At 33.3% G+C, this 21694-nt stretch overlaps 2 protein-coding genes across 2 annotated transcripts in view; both read left to right on the top strand.

Annotated features, from left to right (window-relative positions):
* Positions 1-751: 751 nt before the first annotated feature.
* LOC111691984 (zinc finger MYM-type protein 1-like) lies at positions 752-4278 on the top strand. The gene is made up of 3 exons (XM_023455567.1): positions 752-2927; positions 3139-3366; positions 4200-4278. Exon 1 carries the CDS (start codon positions 812-814, stop codon positions 2882-2884), a length of 2073 nt encoding a protein of 690 aa, XP_023311335.1. The 5' UTR covers positions 752-811; the 3' UTR covers positions 2885-2927; positions 3139-3366; positions 4200-4278.
* Positions 4279-4480: 202 nt separating this feature from the next.
* Positions 4481-21694, top strand: part of LOC108913077 (dynein heavy chain 2, axonemal) — a 38093-nt gene continuing 20879 nt past the window's right edge. Inside the window, exons 1-17 of the mRNA XM_023455566.1 lie at positions 4481-4625; positions 4706-4984; positions 5345-5805; positions 5902-6159; positions 6211-6432; positions 6490-6636; positions 10411-10625; positions 10679-10979; positions 11039-11278; positions 11346-11516; positions 13828-14020; positions 14076-14424; positions 14620-14866; positions 15621-15869; positions 16094-16263; positions 16979-17489; positions 18469-19080. Coding sequence (XP_023311334.1) covers positions 4562-4625; positions 4706-4984; positions 5345-5805; positions 5902-6159; positions 6211-6432; positions 6490-6636; positions 10411-10625; positions 10679-10979; positions 11039-11278; positions 11346-11516; positions 13828-14020; positions 14076-14424; positions 14620-14866; positions 15621-15869; positions 16094-16263; positions 16979-17489; positions 18469-19080 — 4689 coding nt within the window. The 5' untranslated portion in view covers positions 4481-4561. The remainder of the gene's footprint in view (positions 4626-4705; positions 4985-5344; positions 5806-5901; positions 6160-6210; positions 6433-6489; positions 6637-10410; positions 10626-10678; positions 10980-11038; positions 11279-11345; positions 11517-13827; positions 14021-14075; positions 14425-14619; positions 14867-15620; positions 15870-16093; positions 16264-16978; positions 17490-18468; positions 19081-21694) is intronic.

Genomic DNA, 21694 nt, shown 5'->3' with positions numbered 1-21694 from the left:
ATAGGGTCGGAAAGTCCTAATAGTTCATCGGGCGTTACGTGAGAGCGATAAAGTAAGTCATAGAAATCCCTGCGATAGAGAAAGATAGCTATAATGAAGGCGTCTAATAGTCACCGCCCATTTCGCCCTTCCACAAATAGAAGTGGATCTTACTTGCGGAAGGGCGAAATGGGCGGTGACTATTATACGCCTTTATTATAGCCATCTTTCTCTATCGCACGGATTTCTATGACTTTCTTTATCGTTCCACGTAACGGCCGATGAACCATGGGGACTTTCCGACTCTATAGACATTCCCTACACTTCGTAGCGTTGTTTACGGCGTTTGTCATGGCAACGAGGCGGTCAACACGTGTGTAAACTCCATTTGTTGGGGGAACGAGTGAAGAACTTAGAAAATATACTATATTTTCTATGGTGATTGGTGAAGGACAAGAACAAGCGAGTGACGCGGAAATTGAAGCAGCATTGCCAGCACCCATCGCTTGCCTTTTTTGAACCACAGTTCACAGTTGTCTCCGCAAAATATATTTGTCTCTGGTCTGTGCTTTAAACAGTTTATCGTCTATTTTGTGTTAGTTTTGTGGTTTATCCTTAATTTATAGGATACGTCGCCCATTGCACGATTATAACCACAGATATTATAACGGTTCTTTTTTAATATTTGTTTTGCATCATTGTATCAATAATTGTAGAAATGTTTCCTCTGTTTGATCCGGTATGTATTTTATTAGAAACGCCAATTTCCAGATGGAAAATTGAGGACAAAGAGGATTTTTTAAATTGCGAGAGACCTGTGCCTTCTCTCAAAATGGAGAAAATGGGGAGGGCAAAAGACAAAGTGTACGTTCGGAAGTTTCGGAATGAATGGTATTCGGAGTATAAGTGGTTGTGTGGAAGTATTTATTTAAATAAACTTTTCTGTATGCCGTGTTTAATTGTGAGTGTAAAGTCAAGCGTGTGGAATAAGGGGGGATTTAACAATTTTGGGAACGTCACGCGAGGCTGTCGTAACCACGAAGGTTCTTTGGAACATATACGGTGTGCATTAATGTTCGCAGAATTAAGAAAAAACCTCAGTACAATCGAAGACGATTTGACGGACAATTCCAGGCTATACATTAAACAGTTTAACGATAACGTCCTTCTAAATAGACGGTTTATGCAATTACCTATTCGTGCAGTTATTTATTTAGGTAGACAAGAGTTGGCATTTTGGGGCCACAATGAATCGGAGTGTTCGGACAATCGTGGCAATTTTATGGAACTTTTGGACATGTTTATATCGATAAGCCCTGCAGACATTCAAGAGCACTATAAGAAGATATCTTCTGTTTTTTCTGCTAATTCTAAGACAATTGCAAATGAGTTAATAGATTGCATTTCGGATTATATCGATCAGTATGTGGATAAAGAAATCGAAGAATGTAATTATTTTTCGATTCAAGTGGACGACTCGACGGACATTGTACAAAAGCCCCAGTGTAACATAATAATTAGATATGTCAACAGGGCGGGAAAGTTAGTTGAAAGATTTTTGGGCTTTTTCAACGTCAGTTCTGACCGAACAGCTGATGCTCTTTTTAATTTAGTAACAAAACGTATTGAAAAATATGACTACCGTTCAAAATTAGTTGGACAGTGTTTTGATTGGGCTAGTGTAATGGCAGGGCAAGTAAATGATCTCCAATCAAAAATGAAAAATGAGGCCCCACAAGCCGTTTTTGTACATTGTGCAGCACACCGTTTAAATTTAGTTCTACAACAGAGCTGTAATAATATATTAAAGTGTCGTATATTCTTTGCAAATGTAACTGGTTTTCCCTCATTTTTTCATCATTTTGCAAAGAGAACTCACATAGCTAATACAATCATCAAAAGAAGAATACCTACCTCTGTTTTAACATGCTGGACATCTAACTCAAATATTGTGAAAGTTATAAATAATGAATGGGATTCTATAAAAGAAGTATTTATCGAAATTATTAATGACATAACTTCCGATCAAACATCAGTTAGGCAGAGTACGGCCATCTTGAACCTGTTTAATGATTTTGAATTTGCTCTCTTAATTGGCATTTTTAGCGAAATTTTTTCAATTACTGATATTCTTTTCGATATGTTACAGAAACACTCACTAAATATCAATTATGGTATGTCACAAACACAAATTAAAAATACCCAGGAACTTTTAAATGAAAAAAGAAACGAGAAGAATTTTAAAGAAATATTTGAATTAGGAAGCATAAAAGTGCCAATACCAGTTAATTATCGTGATGGACAAAAAACTTTAACAGCCGACGAAATCTTTGAAAAATATAAAATTCTCTATTATGAAATTTTGGATACTATCTCGGGACAAATTGATGTACAATTTAAAGACTTGGATAAAATTCATTTTATTACATTAATGGATACAACACGATTTGAGGAGTATTCAAAAAACTTCCCCACAGAAGCATTAAATAATTTAAACAATTGTTTCCCTAATATTTTCTCTGACTTACCAAGACTGAAAAAGGAGTTATATTTTATTTATAATGATGAAAAATACCGCAACATTGAGCTGGATCAGATATTAGAAGTGGTGGATATCCTCTACGAGAATAGAGATATTTTAAAGGAAGCTTATAAATTATTTTGCTTGATCGTAACAATTCCCTCTACTAGTATTTCGGTTGAACGAAGTTTTTCCTGTTTAAAAAGAACTAAAACCTATCTACACAATTCAATGACAGAAGACAATGTTACGAATTTAGCAAAAATTTCCATCGAAAAAGAACTTTTGAATGAACTTATAATTACCGAACCCTTTTATGATGACATCATTGATAAATTTGCAGCTTTACCAGATAGAAGAATGCATCTTATATTTAAAAAGTAGATAAACATATTTAAAAAGTAGATAAACATGAACATGGATTCCGGTGAGTTCCTAAACATTTTTTTTTAATATAACTAATTCGCTGCATATCATTAAGTTCACAAACCGAACTAATATTTCTTTTTTTTATAAAATCTAAATGAAAATCGTTTTCGTGACGTTAGTTTTTCAGTAATATTGCAAATGCAACTAGAAATTTCCAGATTTATTTAACTGTTTGACCTTGAAAATTTGAGAATTTTTTTTCTTTTTAGTCAATCGGCAAATATGCTTCACCTATTCTCAATGTCAGGAGCCGCCACTGAATCCATTTACCACACAAGTTATTTACAAAAATGTAAATTAATCTGCTCAATAATGTTCTCTCAAAATATTGGACTAGAAGCCTCGAGCCTGCACTGAAGTACCCAAAGGTGTCTACCTCCCTAAAAGTGAAACCTAACTAATTAGGTACAATTATTGTAGAACACTTACATACCTAGGTATGTGGGAACACTTCCCAAATACTAATAAGTGCAAATTGATTATACTTGGGTGAAAGCATTTGTATTTTTGTTTTTAAATTTGATCAAAGATGTGAAATTTTATACTTACATGATTTTTTTCAAAAAACATTTGTTTGTCAAATTTAAAACAATTCTTGCAGGTTCAGTTTCTAGATTTTTTGTTATCAACTTGTATCTGTTGCCATTAGTGATTAATTTGTTACGTTGCTATGGAAAAATAAAAGAATATTTTGTTTTCTATTTTATTTTCAAAAAACTTTTTATAAACAAATTAAAAAATGTCTTCTCCTTCCCCAGTGCCAGCCGTTCAGGGGAACGAAGGAGAAGACAAAGATTCTCTTTTTTCTTCGGAAAAATCAGAAGGTAAGTCATTTACATTTCCATTTTTTGCTAAAAGATTACATTACTTTAAATTAGGTATGAAGAAAAATTTTAAATGCCAATACTTACCTTGAAACGTCCCTTGTGATTTCAAAAAGTGGATACATATTTAAAATTTGTGTATATCTAAAATGGAGATTTCTCTTGGGATTTTTATATACAAATTAAAAACTTATTTACAATTCTTAATTGAAGTATATTTGTATAAAATGATAGATATAATTAAAACTTGTTAGTCTCTTGAAAATAAAATACAAAACTGTTATTTACTGTGATTGCCGTGACAACTTCTTTGTTTTAAAAAATATTGGGCACTAGATCTTTAGACAAGATACTCTTTCATTTTTAGTTATCTTCATTGTAACGAATTGATTTTAAATTTGAAATTGACATAATTTTTCTTACCTAAAGTCCTGTTCTATTCGTAGAGAAAGTTACCACAACCCATGTGACCGAAGAAGCAGATGTTGTACAAGAAGTTGAATATTCCGAAGAAGAACTGAACACTTTAGTATCCTATGTTAAAGATATAACGACTTTATATGACCTCCAGTTAGGCGATTGGACAAACGAATGTGACAACGTAATAAAATACTGGTTTAAAGAGAAAACCGAACCTCTCCTTACAATTTATTTCAATGTGAATGTACTGACCTGCAGTACAGACGTACCAACATGCCCGATTATCGATCTTATGTACTTTATTAGAGAACCGAACCACAGATTCGAGGTGGACAATTTTTACGACACTATAATCTTTGGTACGATTGATGAGAATATCGACGGATCCATGTTGAATATAATCCAAGAAGTTTACGCGCCGATGTTCTTCTCTGTGTCTAACTGGCCTGACAGTATCCTTTTAATAAAAATACTAGTATTTAACCAGGTTCTCTAGCAATAAGTTTGTTGTCTTCTCCTTAATTTATTTCAGGTGTAAAAAATGACTTTTCTAACAATTTGCACATGTTTTTGGCGAAAATCACCGACCTCCACTATAGATTGTATGCGTTAACAGTGTTATACATTCCTCGAGATGTTAGCGATATTCCACTGGAAGTGGCGAATAGAGATAGAGAGCTTATAAAAAGGTTAGAAGGTCTAGTTGTGTACTGGACAAAGCAGATTAGGGTGGGATTGCAGGATCAAGACCAAAACACTCCAGAGGACATGCTTTGCCCGAAGGACGAATATGAGTTCTGGAAATATCGAAGTAAGTATAATTTTTTTTATTCATGTCTCAAAATTGAGAGGTGAAACCGTTAGCTATAGATTATTTTGATTAAATATAATTCAATAGACCCATTAGTATTTTTCATTAAAGTCTCTTTTTTAACATAGTGTGTCAAAATTAAAAATAATACAAAATTATTTTGTTACTTAATAATTTCGTTGTTTTTTAAGATATTCAATTCAACCACATACTTGTATTTCATGTCTACACTCTTCATAATTGTTGTTAAAAAAAATACAGGTGGAAGAAAGTGCGCAGTCCAGTTGAGCCTAGACAAATTGGCATATGCAGAATGCCATTATTTCGACATGCGTTTTTTGCAACACTCTGTATTTCTAGGTGAAAACTTATTGGGTCTGAACCACCAACTGAACAACAAGACGTTAAAACACATCTGCAACATTTTAATGTCGGTGCAGTCTACTTACGTCCGTCAATTTCGTACCCTTACCGATGACATCTCGTCGAGCGTACGAGAATCTCACTCCAATATCGAATACCTGGGCGTGCTCGTAAAACCGTGCGAGGAATTGGAGAAGACCTACTCCCCGAAAGACTTCCCGGATAAATTATCCAAAATTTTACATTTGATCAGATACATTTGGTTGAACAGCCCCTACTTCAACACCACGGAAAAAATTACTGTACTCTGCAGATCGCTAAGCAATCAGATTATACTGCAGTGTATAAACTTTATCGACTTGGACGTGGTCTTCCAAAATAAGGAGACCAAAAGGGCGATTGAAATGTTTGAGACTTGCATCGATTGTATGACGAGATATATTAAGACTTATGTGTTGGTAAGTAATTTTTTAAACTTAACACTATAAACTAATACTGGTTTGGTATTAAAATGCTTCAAAATAAAGAAAATAAAATTATCTGTTATTTTGAAGGTTTCCAGTAGCCATAACGAGTATGGCTGGATGTCGTGGGACTTGGATAAAGCTCCGATTTTCAATCACATCGATTCTTTCATCCAACGCTGTAAAGACATGATTGAGGTGTGCGAGTCTATGATTGTCTTTGGAAGATACAACGAAACGGAACATATCCCGAAACCTAGATTTGGAGGATCTCGGGGCCTAGAATTCGAGCAGTGGGCTGAAAGGATGGAAAAAATGTTCAACGACAGTCTAGCCGATATAGAAAAGGTACAAAACGTTAACTTGCTTTGAATAAAATGTTATAACGATTGATTACAGGTTAGGTTCAGGATATTAGACGTGCAAGATGCGGAATGGTACGACGATATCCTCAAATTCAGAACTAGGATGAAAGACGTGGAGGTTGTCATCGAGAACTTGGCCAATTCCGTCTTCGACAATGTCGCCAACGTTGAGGAGGGAATAGAAAGTTTGGCGGCGATGCACAATTATACGCAACGGAGGACTCTAATTTCCTTCTTTGAAAAGAAGACTTTATTAGTATGAAGAAACGTCGCCGTTACATGTTTATAAATCTCACGTGAAATTCCTTTGCAGGTCTACAAGATGTTCAAGGAAGAAGTGCTGGATGCTAAGCAAGACCTCCAGAATGAAAGTGACGTATTTCCTACGTTGATGCCTTACTTCGCCGGCAGAGCTCATATGATCAGCATGAAGAAGAACAGACTGGAGATATTAAAAAAGGTAATATAAAAAAAATCAATTTGAAATATCAAACAAACGTAATCTAAAATTTTATTTGTTTTTCTTTAATTTTGTAGGAACTCTAATTTAGTTAAATAGTTAGGCCGGTGTCCCATGCATCCGAATTCCGACGATATGAAGGTCCGAAAGTGTTCCTATTGGTTAATATACATTCAAATTTTTACCGCTCATTTTCATCCGAAATTTTTTAAATTCGTACAACGTAGGGAAAAGTAGAAATAATTTTAACTTTTATCCGAAATCGTACGTTTTTTAACCTCACTTTTTTATTTCTTAACATGCTATGATTGTTGTTTGGTATATTTACAGTCAAATAAATATATTATAATGTCGAATGTAGAAAATATAATACTATGTATATTTTCTACGATATATACTTATGGTTGTCATTTGAAAATGTTTCACCTTCATCTTGTAATAAATTTCATGGTTCTATACTTGATTTCTATGAGATTAATTTCGGATGCATGTGAATTATAATATTATCGTACGTATGAATTAAAATATTTTCGGATATCGTACATCGGAATTCGGATGCATGGGACACCGGTCTTCTCTCTCATTAAAAGAGCCCAAATTTGAACTAAAATTCTTAGATTTAATTTTAATTATTAAATTATTTTTTTATTATTATTTTTTTGATTCTTCATATTCTAAATTCAACAGAAACACTAAATCAAAACAATTCATGAAAATTTTATAAGGATAAAAATTAAAGAAACACAATCTAAAAGATGTGTATATTTAGACCAATCAAAATAACTCATTTAGAAGGAAAAAATAAAAAATTGTTACCTGGACTTTTATAAGTGGAAATGGTAAAGGGGCTTATAATAAACGAAAAAAAAATAATTAAATTCGTGAGCAGGGGCGGCAGAGGGTTGATTTGGGGGGTGGAAAAGTTATGAAAAATTGTATCATTGGGATTTCTAGCGAAAGTTATCGTTAGACAAAAAAGTATCCAATACAAAAGTTGTAGATTATGCAAAAATCTACAACTTTTGTAGAGGTAATTTTTTAACATAACCTCAAAATTTCCGAGAAAAATGCGAAAAACAGGTTTTTTACTGATTTTTCGTTTTTTATTTCTCATTTCCGCAAAAATAATTTAATTTTGATGAAAATTGGTGAAAGTATACCTTTTTCTGTCTTAAATAACCTTAATTTTTTTTAGATAAAAAAATCAAGAAGTTTCTGACATTAATTTTTTTCGGCCTGAAACACTTTTCAAAGAAAAATTCTGCTTAAAAAAATCTTACAGAGTTCTGCCGGTAATCATTTTTTCATTTTGACATATACTTTTTGGTGAAATAAAAAAATGTATAATCACAGTTCAAAAACATGCTCAAAATGCAAAAAAGTAAAAAATGACGCAGCAATGAATTTTTCAGTAATTGTTGATAATTTGTTTAAATTTAAAAAATATCAAAAACTGATTACACCATTCAATTGTACGGAAAAAATACAAAAAAAACTGTCTCATTGTTTGACCCAAAACTATTTTTGTACAGTATTGCTATAAACATAAGTCAAATAGTGAATAAATAAAATAAATAATAATTTTTTTTCCGTAGTATCGATTAGTGTACTTATTTTTTTTGTTGATGAATTCAATCACCTAGAAACTTATTTTAACTTTTACATTCACAAAAATAAATTTATTAGACAAAATAATACCGAAAGTAATAAAAATTTTATAAAAAGAAAAAAGTATCGTTGGTTAAATTGACATATCTTGGTTGATTTTAATTGTACAAACTTCTACCAGACACCATTTTAGAGGTCTTGAAACCAGCTTTCATTTGAATATGGCATTACATATACCTAAATTAACTCAGAAAAAAGTTATAAGACGAAAATCGTCAAAAAAGGGCAAAAATTGTCCAAAAATCCAAAAAGAAGCCAACTTTGATCCAATGTATCTCGGTTTCTATTAGTCATAGGTACTTCTATAAAGGCTTATTTTAAAGGAAAAAACATTAACTTTTTTTTCTGTGAAGCAATGCCTATACCTAACTCCTCTCAGAAAAAAGTTGTGAACCAAAAACCAAATAGAAAAAAAAAGCATTTTTTCGGGTTTTTTTTACTCGTTTTTTGGGCATATTTTTTTTAAAAATAAATTTTTTTGACTTCTAAAGGTCTCATTTCGATTGGAAATTCAATTTGCTACAACTTTTCTGTTGACAACTATTTAGAAAAAATTCATAGTTTTCGAGTCAAACTCAAAAAACTGAAAATACCACCGTTTTACTTCGTTCTCAAAAACGCACCCCTTTAAAAGGTAGTACTCCGCGGTTTTATCATTTTTTAGAGACAATTGAACATATCAAACAATAAAATTTCTGTTATGTTGTACCCTCTTTTTTTTGACAGTCAATAGCCTATCAGGAAAAATTAATGATAGCTAAAAACCTTTTTAAGCGATTACAATAGTAATATCCTCTAATTCAGAATTAAAAATGACTAGATTTTGTCATAAAAATAGCAGCGATATATTTAAAAAAATTAATCTGATGATGGACCCTCGAAGACGAAACATCGGATTGCAAAAATGTAGGCACCATTGGATAGAGCGAAAAAAGTGGCAATGTAAATATGCAATTTATTTAAAATTCATTTTCAAATAAAAACAGAAAAAAAATAAAACGATTTTGCAAAATTTTTTGGATTTCGCGTCAACAGTAGACTGCAGTTAATACTTTGTATTGCTGAAATCTCAAATCGACCAGAGATAATTTATCATTTGAGCATTTGTAATTCGACTTAGATGTTTATAGCAATACTGTACAAAAATAAAGTGTTGGGTCAAACAATGAGACAGTTTTTTTAATTTTTTTTTCCGTAGAATTGAATGGTGTAATCAGTTTTTGAATGTTTTTTAATTTCAACAAATTATCAACAATAATTGAAAAATTCATTGTTGCAAGTCATTTTTTATTTTTTGGATTTTTAAGTATGTTTTTGAACTGTTATTACAGATTTTTTTATTTCACCAAAAAGTATATGTTGAAACGGAAAAAATTATTACCGGCAGAACTTTGTACGATGATTTTTTTAAGTAGAATTTTTCTTTAAAAAAAAAGTGTTTCAGGCCCAAAAAAATGAATATCTCAGAAACTTCTTGATTTTTTTATCTAAAAAAATTTGAGGTTATTTAAGACAGAGAAAGGTATACTTTCACCATGTTTTTGTCAAAATTAAAATATTTTTGCGGAAATGAGAAATAAAAAACGAAAAATCAGAAAAAACCTGTTTTTTGCGGTCATGTTAAAAAGTGACCTCTGCAAAAGTTGTAGATTTTTGCATGATCTACAACTTTTGTATTAGATACTTTTTTGTTTGACGTCAACTTTCGCCAGAAATCCCAATGATACAATTTTTTATAATTTTCATCCCCCCAAATCAACCCTCCGCCGCCCCTGCTCACGCATTTGTTTTTTTTTTAGGTTTATTATAAGCCCTTTTACCATTTCCACTTATAAAAGTCGAGGTAACAATTTTTTTTTTCTTCAAGTGTAATTTGGTTGGACTATATTAGAAAAATTTTGTTTGCTTTGATTTTTTTTTTACAAAAATTATATAAAAGGTATGCAACTATGTACAAATTTTCAATTGAGGATCTATTATTTTTTTTTATTTCACTTTCGACACTTGTATCTTGAAAAGAAAGCGCCTAAATGTAAAACGATAAGAAAAGTCATTTTTTTTTTTTCTTCCAAAGAATCTGTGGTTAATAGTTTGACCTTTCTGTAGATGTTTGACGAGGCTGGTTGGATGATGCCATGTAGTATAGCCCACGAGGTATTTGCCCAGTACGACAAGCTAATAGCTTCCGTAGATGAAAAAGTCTTATATTTGTACCGGAAGTGGGTAGACAGTATCGGAGAAGACGTAAATGCCCGCTTAAACAGACCCCTGATGTGCAAGAGCGTAATAAAGCCTGGGCTTCTGGAATGCAACATCGACAGGTAAGTAATAAAGAAAAAGGTGATACGTCTTCACGGTAACGACAACATTTTAGATCGTTACTTGAAATCTTTCACGAGTGCAAGTATTGGGAAACCTTAAATTACGAAATACCTGGATACGTCAAAAATATATACCAGAAGGCCGATACTATTAAATTTGTCTACCAGTGTGTGCTTAACGTTGTTTTGGATTACAACAAAATCCTTACTTCTCTGTCGGACAACGAACGTTTACTGTTTAAACCGCTCATTTTAGCTGTTGAGAAAAAGATATCTCCGGGATTGACTAAATTGACGTGGAGTACTGACGTTGGCGACGAATACATCGCAGATTGCAGCAACAACACCGCCGAGGTGCGTTATTCTACTCCGACAAAAACTGTCTTTAATTAACAAACTACTTAATTTTGTAGCTGCAAGCCTTTGTCGACGACTATAAAAACTGCAACCTCCAGATAGTTTTGATTTCCGAAAAAATATGCGACACTCCTTTGATAAGTATAAAACCGAACTATGCTTACGACGTTGAAGAACTGGTTAACGAATTGGCATCCTATATGAAAAACGTTATCGATAAGATTGTGGTGTATTATCAGGAAACCATACAGTTCCTTATTTTAGTATTTGAAGGATTTGAGCAGTATATGCAGTCGGTAGGTTCTAAATTCTCTGTCATTGGGAATTGGTTATTAAAAGTAAGTATTATTAATTAAATTTCAGATGGCCAATCAATGGATTAAATATATAAATAATTTCGACACTCTTATGGAGGAAGCGCTAAAGATATGCTGTAAAAATTCTCTGGAGTCTGTGTATGAAGCTGTACACGGAGATGGAACGACCAATCCGACTCCGTTATTGAAGCTTTCTGCTAATCTGGTGAACAATCGGGTACGTTTTACTGAATTTACTCTAATTAGTTGTTTCTTCAATGTTCTTAGTCCAGTCATTATAGACATGAAAGAGCCTGTTTCGGGAAAAAAATACTATTAGAAGTTTCTCTGCGGAATATTGTTCGGAAACCTGTTATAAATAAAATATCTAAAAATCAACTCGAGGCTAGTTGAGAAACTTTGTTTTAACAGTGGTCAAAGTTATGGAAAAGTGGTTTTTTGACTCACGTAAAAAAGCTATTATTCATAGCGAAAAAAAGTTTATACAAAAAAGGTAGGTATTAAATAAGCCTATAAAATGAGACAAGTCCGATTAAATTCCGATAATTTGTTTATGCACAAGAGTTCAAAAATTGTCGAAAACTGACGTTTTTTTCAATTGCTAATAATTAATGTAATTTTCATCGCAGACACTTGTAATTCAGGATTTTTTAGGCTTTTTGCACCTTTAATAAGTGGTAAAAATTTCAGCCCGAAAGCTCAAATTTTTTCATTTTGCATTTTACATTTTGAAAATTTTGCAAGTGCAAGTAACTGAACAGAACATCCGGAGAACGAAATGCATCGTTTATGAAATCCATGTCAATACTATCGAAAAGTTGACTGATAGAGGTGAAACCGCAGCGGCAGATAGAAACATGATTAGAAGATGTAATGCGTGCATTCAAGCCAACGGACGTAATTTTGAACAGTTTCTATAAATTTTACTCGCCAAATTGATAAAAAAAAGTTAAAATCCTATCTGTTGTTAAATTTCATTAAAACTGTTAATTATTACTACTTATTTTTTGAATTACAAAAGATTTTCGAAACGTTAGCAAAATGTTTGCTTTTGTTCATAAAAAGTCATTTTTCTTGAAAACGATTGACTTTCGAGCAATGAACTAAGAGAACTCTTATTGTGTTAAATTTATTGGTGCTTTAGAATTTGCTGTCAAAAGTCAATTTTTCCAGTGGCGTAAAATTTAGGGGGGGAAAAACCCTTACAATACCTTAAAATCTCCACCACTGGCACGTCCAATGAATTCGAGAAGGGTGCGAAAAAGTAGCTATGAATAGTGGTAATGTTTGTACAAAAGCTCAGTCCTGTAGTTCAAACGATTCCTCAGATATTGGCGAAAAACTAAAAAAAAAATTAAAGTTTTGACACCGTGTATCTCGAAAACGAAAGCCCGGAGAGAAAAATCTATATAGGATACTTGTTAGTTTTCATTGTAATAATTTTGTAGATATTTTATACATAGTTGTATAATTATCAAATATTTTTGTAAATAAATTAAATTCTTTAAACTTATTTTGCACCAAAATTAATTAATTATTGAAATGATGAAGTAATTATTAAAAAGCCAGCAACAAGTATAACGTCAGTATGATTAATGAAGCAAAAAAATTAAGGTATTACTCAAAAAATAGTGTAATATTATTAATTATTAAAATGACGATAAATGCAAAAAAATGTAAATTAAATAAAAACTAAACATTATGACTATATTATTCGTGTTTAGCTACCCCAGATTAAGTACAAAAGAATTTTTATATGTGGTTCGGAATCAGTTTACAGAGCGAGGGCGCGCCGCTTCCCCTACTTCTCCCTCCGGTCCAGCTGACGCACTCAGCGCTTGCACGCTTCAATTTATTACTCCATTACTAATACTAAAAATCAAGTAAACATATCCTACTATTTTTTTTTTTAAAATTAAAGTGTTCAATATTAACCTCCATCAAGCGCATCGCTGTAAAATGTTAATTACGTCCTCAAATTTTTTTAAATAAAAAAATTGGCTTGGCTCCAGAAACCACTTTATTGGCATATTTTTCATTAGCATACTTAAAAAAAAATCTACAATTTTTGGCAAAACAAGGGCGTAAAGAAAGGTATATTCGATATAATGTAATAATCTGAAATGACAGTCTTAGTATGTGTCTTGCTATCAGTAATTTGAATAAAACCACATAATCTACAAGCGCAGTGGATGTCCATTATTTAAACCTGAAAAAAAACATGAATTTAGAAATGTAATACATCTTCATGTAGAATAACATGAAAATTGATAACTTCTTGAGGCTTCTTGTTTTATTATTTTGATTTCTACTTTTGTCGAGCTTTTAGACTTCTTTGGACACCAGTTTTGGGAGATGTTTTATATGATTTCTTTTAACATCCAATGTACTTTTTATCATAGAAAAAATTGATCGTAATAGTGCAAGTTTCTCATTCCCTGAACTTTTTTTTATTTGTTACAATTCAAGCCAATGTCGAAAAATGTTGCTTATTTTCATTGCAACGGACGTTATTGCTTTTCTTTCAGATCATATTTAAACCGGCCTTAGTAGAAGTAGCCTCAGTCATTTCTAACATTTTAAACAGTCTAGTGGAAGCGCTGACGGCTTTGCCAAGACTGAACGACAAATTCCACGTCGCAGAGACAAATTTCAAATCATACAGTCAGATAATCGCGGAAGACACCAACTGTCAACACATGCAGCTGCTATTAAATCAAGGTACAGTGTTAATTGTCGGCGTTGCTTTATTTTATTTTGCATTTATGCTACTTAGAGGTAAGGGTGAACGTCGAGAAAATCAAGGAATATATGAGAATATGGGAACCGTTCCGCGATTTGTGGGAAGTGGACAAGGACAAGTTTATAGAGAGATACGAGAAAGAGAACCCCAGCGCCTCGCTGTTTGACTCCAATATAGCGCGTTACACGGAAATGGCCAATAACGTGCAAATTCAGGAGACGTTAACGGCTGTCCACTTTCTTCAAATAAACTGCGCTGACTTGAAACAAGGCATTATCGAACATTGCATGGAATGGCAACGGAAGCTGTGCGCCCTTTTGTTTAAGATGACGAAACAGAACCTTCAGGAGTTGTACCACTATATGAAAGTTAATATGGAAGAGTAAGTGTGGTCAAATATTAGTTTGTTTATGCGTCACGTTGTAATGTTTGTACAGTTGCGGACAAAAAAAAGTTTCCTCTGTTTTAAAGAAATATATATTTTTTTTGTCCAAAGTCTGTTACGATATTTACCTGTCCAGTTTAATTTTTTATGATGAAATTGAAAACATGCTTAAAGAATCGTAATTTTTATCAGGATCATGAAGGAGCCTCAAAATTTAGACAGCATGCAATATTCAATAATGTTATTCGAGCAATTGAAGGACGAAGTTACCGAACGAGAAGAAGAATTTCCTTTGATAAAAGACCAAATAATTACCCTCGATAAATATTCCGTACCCGTACCGGAGGAGATAAGAAACATGGAGAGGAACATACCAAAAGAATGGGGGAATTATGTGGATGTCCTGGCTGAGGCAGAAAAAATGCTGGAGTATTCAAAGGTACTCATAAAGGAAGCGAAGAAATAGTCGTCCTTTAGACCCTTTCTTCCTTCCCAATTCCTAAGATTTCACAAAAAATTGCAAGTATTTGATTTAGAAACATTTGCTCAGATGCTGGTTTTTTTGCAGCTGAAATCTATTCACATTAAAAAACTACATATATTTGATTTGCACAAGCACAACACTAAATCTATGTAAATCTTCACTTTTTTAGTTTAAGCAACATGAAATATCTTCGGAATTTTGTGTTAGAAAATAAAACGCATTTTCTTAAAAAAAAAACACTTATTTCCCCAGGTGTATTCTGTAAAATTGACGTCAAAAAAAACCTCTTGTACAAATTGCCTTGCTTCATATTGCTCATATTTAATTTTTATATATTTCAAAACTGTTTTGGAAAAAAAAACGGCCTCGGAATACGTCACCATCATTCAATAGAGCTTGAAAATTGTATGAAAATTCGTCAAATTTACTTCAAAATCTTTCAAAAACCACCAAAACTTCTATGAACCAAATCAGTTCCGGCTGAAGTTTTCTAAAGTTTTCAAAATATTTCCACGTTTCTAGTATGTATTTTAAATGTGTTTTTTGGTTCAAGTTTATTAGTCTAGTTGGTAAACTAACATAACATTAAAAATTTTTTTGTGAAATAATTATCCTTTGTTACCCATTTGTTCCCCCGTTCATAACATTCAAAAAGGTAGTAGGCCGAAGGAAATTAAAAGCTCAAAGCTGAGTATATTGCATTTTCCAGGAAAGTTTTAAGACCGCACTCTTGGAACAAACGGAGCAGTCTCGGCAAGAGAGTAAAGATTTATTGGAAGAATTTCTTAAAAACGGACCTTTCAAATCGGATGGGACCCCAAGGGAAGGATTAGACTATTTAAAATCTATAAGAGCACGATTGCAGGCCCACAAAGCGAAGGAGGAACAAATAAGACAGAATTTGGGCATTTTTGGATTGAGTTTCCCTGAATCGATTGAGATAATAAGGCTTCAATCGGTAAATATTCATGAGAAATATGTTTCAAGTTCAAAATCTTTCAAATACAGAATATTTTAAAAAATATCAATAAATACACAAAAAAAATTGAAAATATTTCCATAATAATTTTTTTGTTCAAGCACTAATCTGATTTTAACAGGCTTTTTTTAATTTTGAAAATCAACATTGATACTAGAGCCTTTTTTTTTGGCTTGGATTAATGTTTTTTTGTTTATTTTTAGGAAATGGCGGCCCTTGAAATAGTCTGGCAATTAGCGGAGGAGTGGGATAAGAAGTGGGACATGTACAAATCAGGGGAATTTTGGACTATCGAGACCGCAGAAATGGAGGATACGGCACAGACTTTATTCCGCAAATTAACGAGACTTTCTAGAGAACTACAAGATAAAGGGTAAATATGAAAGTGACAGATAGTTTTTTTTTTGTTGTTATTTACTTTTCGAAACTATTTATGCATTTTCTTTTCATTTTTTATTTTTTTTTTATATACAGTGTAAATTCGAATAGGGATCACATATATAGGAAGCGGTGACGTATTCGTCCAATCTCGTGGCGAATTAACATTGACCACATAAAAAGTTGACAAACACCTTCTCGTAAACCGTCGAAATAAAGACTAAAATAAAATGAAGAAAATTAACTTTGCCCGTTCGTTTTTTGTCACACATCGAGGGCGTCATATCAGAAGGGCGTAAGAGCCACTATAGTCGGTTTTAGGTTTTTAGGGCGTATAATCTCATTTAATCAATTCGCTTAATAGCTTAATATATCAGAAGGGCATATATATATTCATAAACATCAACACTATTCTAACGCATTTTACTTAGGCGTATGAACCAATTTTGCAAAACTATAATATCAGAAAGGCGTATGCCTGTAAAATTTCAGATTTGGTTCATACGCCCCTTCTGATATGACGCCCTCGATATATAAACTAGGTTAACGCCACTGAGATTCACAAACTGAACATAGTGCTTTTTAATAAAAACTTAAATGATTTCAAAAAATATTTCTATTTTTAATAAAAAATTAAAATATTTAGTCATTATTATAAAAGTAAGTATGCGAGGCTCGACGACTAATGGACCTCCAAAACTGATTTTCAGGTGGTCAGTTGTTGAGGATACGAGGCTTCGTGTGGATGCTTTCAGAAGGACATTACCGTTACTCGGCGATCTAAAGAATCCGGCGATGAGAGCCAGGCACTGGGACAAAGTTAAAAAAATTGTCGGTGTTAACTTTGACGAGGCCTCGCCGGCTTTCAATTTAGAAGCGATCAACGCCATGGAGATGCACAAATACGCGGAAGATATCAATGAAATTTCTAACGCCGCCACTATGGAGCTCCAGATCGAGAAAGGCCTGAAAGGCATCATGGATACTTGGACTGCCATGAAGATCGAAATCATTTCGTACAAGGACCTCTACAAAATAAAGAGCGTCGACGACTGCTTCAAGGCTCTGGAGGACAATTTGATGCAGCTGGGCACTATGAAAAGTACTCGTTTTGTCGAGCCTTTCGTTAAAGAAGTCGATTATTGGGAGAGAACCTTGTCTTATATTATGGAAAGTTTGGAGGTGGCACTAACCGTTCAAAGACAGTGGTTGTATTTGGAGGTGAGTTTTCCAAATATCGTTAAATTAAAATTGTAATGTCAAATATACAAGGTGTCGCAACGCTCCATGTGAAAGTTTCACAGGTTCTCAGATTCAAACAAATATGATTAACTAAGCTTATCTGTATCCAAAGTTGCTTCGTTTAGATTAGAGGGCATTCAAGGTTCATAAAACGTAAAGTTCCTAGATTGACTAACCAACGTTCCTGTTTGCTCGAAACGGCAGTTTCGAAATTTTTATTTTGGCCTTAATTTGACCTTAAAAATTGGAGACATCAAAGACAAGGTCACCATTAAATTGTTTTTTTGAAATCCCACAACTTTTTTCATAAACTTTTTTGATAGGATTTCATACTGAAAAGTTATCGAGGAGTTCTGATGTTTTTGGGACACGGGGTGTAGGTGCCACATTTTTACAACGAAGCAACTGCATTTGCAGACATGGAAAAAAACGCCCCCACTACTACACAACTATATTTATTTATTTTATATAGATAAGGTTTTTTTTTATATTTTTCAACTTTCTCATAATTCACTATTTTTATTTACAATTGGATAAAAATGACAGTTATTTACATGATTTCCAGTGCAAAAAAATTTACTTTTGCAAGACCTTGCACAGTATAAGTTCTATTGCACACTTTCAATTAAACTATTTATTAGTAAGAACGTCTACTTTGCAATTAACACGATTTTCGATGATAATTCTAAGCAACTTATATCTCCTTGACGTAATAGATGGTATATCAATAATAGCGGTGATGGAGTTGTTCGATATTGTTTCTATGCGCAAAATTTGATTTAATATCGCAATTTTGTACCTTTGGACTCTTCTGTTCTATATATCTAATGGTATAAGTATAATATTACCAAAATTTAAACCAAAAATTTTAAATACTTTGTATATACATATGTATTTTTTGTTTGTTTGGAGATGTAACAGTAAAAGCGACGCGTAAATTCATAAATTAATTTTACAGAATATATTCTACGGAGAAGACATCCGTAAGCAATTACCCAGAGAATCGGAAGATTTTGATCTACTCAGCGAACATTGGAGAGAGATCACGAGTCGTCTGTATCATGCCAAGTCTGCTTTGAAAGCGACCCACTACAAGCCCACGCCTTATTTGTTGAACAGACTGAACGTTATGAATGACAAACTCGACTTGTTGCAACGAGCCTTGGAAATATACCTGGAAACGAAACGACAGGTCTTCCCGAGGTTTTACTTCATCTCCAACGACGACATGTTGGAAATCCTCGGCAATTCCAAGAGGCCCGAGTACGTCCAGCCGCACTTGAAAAAATTATTCGACAACCTCAACAAGCTGAAGATCCACAAGAACATGGGTTTGAACAAACAGGAGGCTTTGGGGATGTTCGCCGACGACGGAGAATATATGGAGTTTGAGAAGAGCATCGTATTAGACGGCCCGGCGGAGTTGTGGCTTTTGTCGGTGGAGGCTTCCATGCAGGCTATACTGAAATCGACGTTCAAACCCGTTAAGAGCGAATTAAAAAAGATGCTCAACAAACGTGACAAGTGGTTGTTGAGTAATTGTGGACAGTTGTGTAACGCCTGCAGTTTGGTAAGTAGAATATATATTTTTTTTAAATAAAAATGCCGATTTAAAATTTGCGTTCTGGTAATAGCAGCTGTGTTAATTAAATTTCCAAAATGCTGTTAGGCCAGTATTATAGCTTTTTTTCAGGAAAAAAAGTACTATTAGAAGTTTTTTTGTGGAATGTTGTTCGGAATCGTGTTATAAACAAAATATCAAAAAATCAACTCGAGACTAGTTGGGAAACTTTGTTAAAACAATGGTCAAAATTATGGAAAAGTGGTTTTTCGACTGGCGTAAAAAAACTGTTATTCATAGAGAAAAAAAGGTTTATACAAAAAAGGTAGGTATTAAATGAATCTGTAAAATGAGACAAGTCCGATTAAATTCGGATAATTTGTTTATGCGCAAGAGCTCAAAAATGGTCGAAAATTGCCGTTTTTTTCAATTGCTAATAATTAATGCAGTTTTCATTACAGACACTTGTAATTTTTGAAGGATTTTGCACCCTTAATAAGTGGTAAAAATTTCAAAACGAAAGCTCAATTGGTTTGACGTTGGCGGAATTTGTTATCTAAGAAGATGCTATTTTTAATTGATTTTTCCCAAGCTCAAAGGCGTTGTAGAGATTCGATCATTAGTTGTTTTTGTACCTAAATAGTTGTATTGACGTATGCATTTACTGAGAATTTAATTTTTCAAATTTAATTTGTTCAAAAATGACTGAAAACAATTCAATATTTATTAAATTGTTAAGATAGGTAATTATTATAAAACGAAATAGTAGCCTCTATAGTTTAGTTAGTACTATTTTTCTTCGAATAAAAAAAAATCGTTTTAAGTTGATTAGAAGCTGAGACAATTTTTTTTTTTTTTATTTAATCGCAGTGTCCTTAATTATTAAGAGCCGAAATTTGGAGAGAGTGTACATTAAGAGCTATATTTTCATGCCCTACATGAGGCTAAATAAAAAATTAAATCTCGGCTTGAAATAATGTTAATACAATAGCTTCAATGCTCATGAATTTTTGCGCTACCACAAATTAAAAAAGAATCATCTCGATAGGTTCATTATTAACCGAGATATGGCTAATTTTTCCAGCTCCATCAATTTGAGGCCGCTGGATCATTTTCCTGTGTGCTACTAGGCGCGTGCTCCGCCTCGCTCTCCCCACGCTAGACCGAGTAATAGAATGCATCGCAACCATAGGTATATATCGTAGAAAATATACGTAGTATTATATTTTCTACATTCGACATTATAATATAACATTTATTTGACTGTAAATATACCAAACAACAATCATAGCATGTTAAGTGTCCACGAACGCGGTGGTTTCGGACCCGTTTGGAGGATTGTGACGTGGTTGGGGGTATCCCTAAGAATCCCCAGAACACGCTGGATGCGTGCAGAAAGCGTTTCTGCACGGCCGCGGCTGCTTCTGCGGATGTCGGGTTCGACTCGCGTTGTGGAACGATAGGTGTAGGGTTCCCCGTAATTAATAAGTAAAGGGGAACTTGTTACGAATTCTTTTTTCCCTATTTTGTGGACTGGCAGACCAGGCCGTACCACAAGCTGAGGGGAACAGCCTTAATATACCCCGAAGGGTCGCTGATACTCAGTACTACTACTATTTAAAAAAATTGGTAGCGACTACTCGTCACTAAAGGAGCGGACAATGAGACGCTATTCGATTCAAACACTATAATACAAGTGTGAAGACCAACTCAGAGATGCTTCTCGTGGCAAGTCTCGACTGAGAGTGAGCTACCGAGGCAAAACTCGGCGATTATTTAATGAACAGCGGTCGGACTGAGGACTGAACGTCGAGTGCGCCGCAGCCTGCTGTTCCAAAAGGCCCCTGGCAGTAAATCACGAGGCGCAATGTTGGATTTCTTTGCGTCCCGTGACATAAGAAATAAAAAAGTGAAGTTAAAAAACGTACGATTTCGGATAAAAGTTAAAATTATTTCTACTTTTTCGGACGTCTTATGAATTTAAAAAATTTCGGATGAAAATGAGCGGTAAAAATTTGAATGTGTATTAACCAATAGGAACACTTTCGGACCTTCGTATCGTCGGAATTCGGATGCATGGGACACCGGCCTTAATGTATACTCTTCAAATTTTGGCTCTTAATATGAATAACTAAGGTCACTGCGATTAAATTAAAAAAAAATTATCTCAGCTTCTAATCAACTTAGAACAAGGATTTTTTTTAAAATTCGAAGAAAAATAGTACTAACTAAACTATAAACGTTACTATTTCATTTTATAATAATTACCTATCTTAACAATTTAATAAATATTAACATTTTTTTAAAAATCATGTTTAAACAAATTAAATTTGAAAAATCAAATTCTCAGTAAATGCATATGTTAATACATTACAACTATTTAGGTACAAAAACAACTAATGATCGAGACTATACAATGCTTTTGAGCTTGGGATAAATCATCTTCTTAGATAACAAATTCCGCCAACGACGAACCATTGAAGCTTTCGGGTTGAAATTTTTACCTCGTATTAAGGGTGTAAAAAGCCTAAAAAATCCTGAATTACAAGTGTCTGCGATAAAAATTGCATTAATTATTAACAACTAAAAAAAGGCCATTTTCGAACATTTTTGAGCTCTTGCA

This window comes from Anoplophora glabripennis, unplaced genomic scaffold (genome assembly GCF_000390285.2).
Source record: "Anoplophora glabripennis isolate ALB-LARVAE unplaced genomic scaffold, Agla_2.0 scaffold780, whole genome shotgun sequence".
Taxonomy (NCBI): domain Eukaryota; kingdom Metazoa; phylum Arthropoda; class Insecta; order Coleoptera; family Cerambycidae; genus Anoplophora; species Anoplophora glabripennis.
This window is presented reverse-complemented; position numbering and strand designations above follow the sequence as displayed.

Bases quoted from the DNA above. Each gene is read 5' to 3' on its own strand.
- LOC111691984 (XM_023455567.1), top strand. From the start codon at position 812: ATGGAGAAAATGGGGAGGGCAAAAGACAAAGTGTACGTTCGGAAGTTT.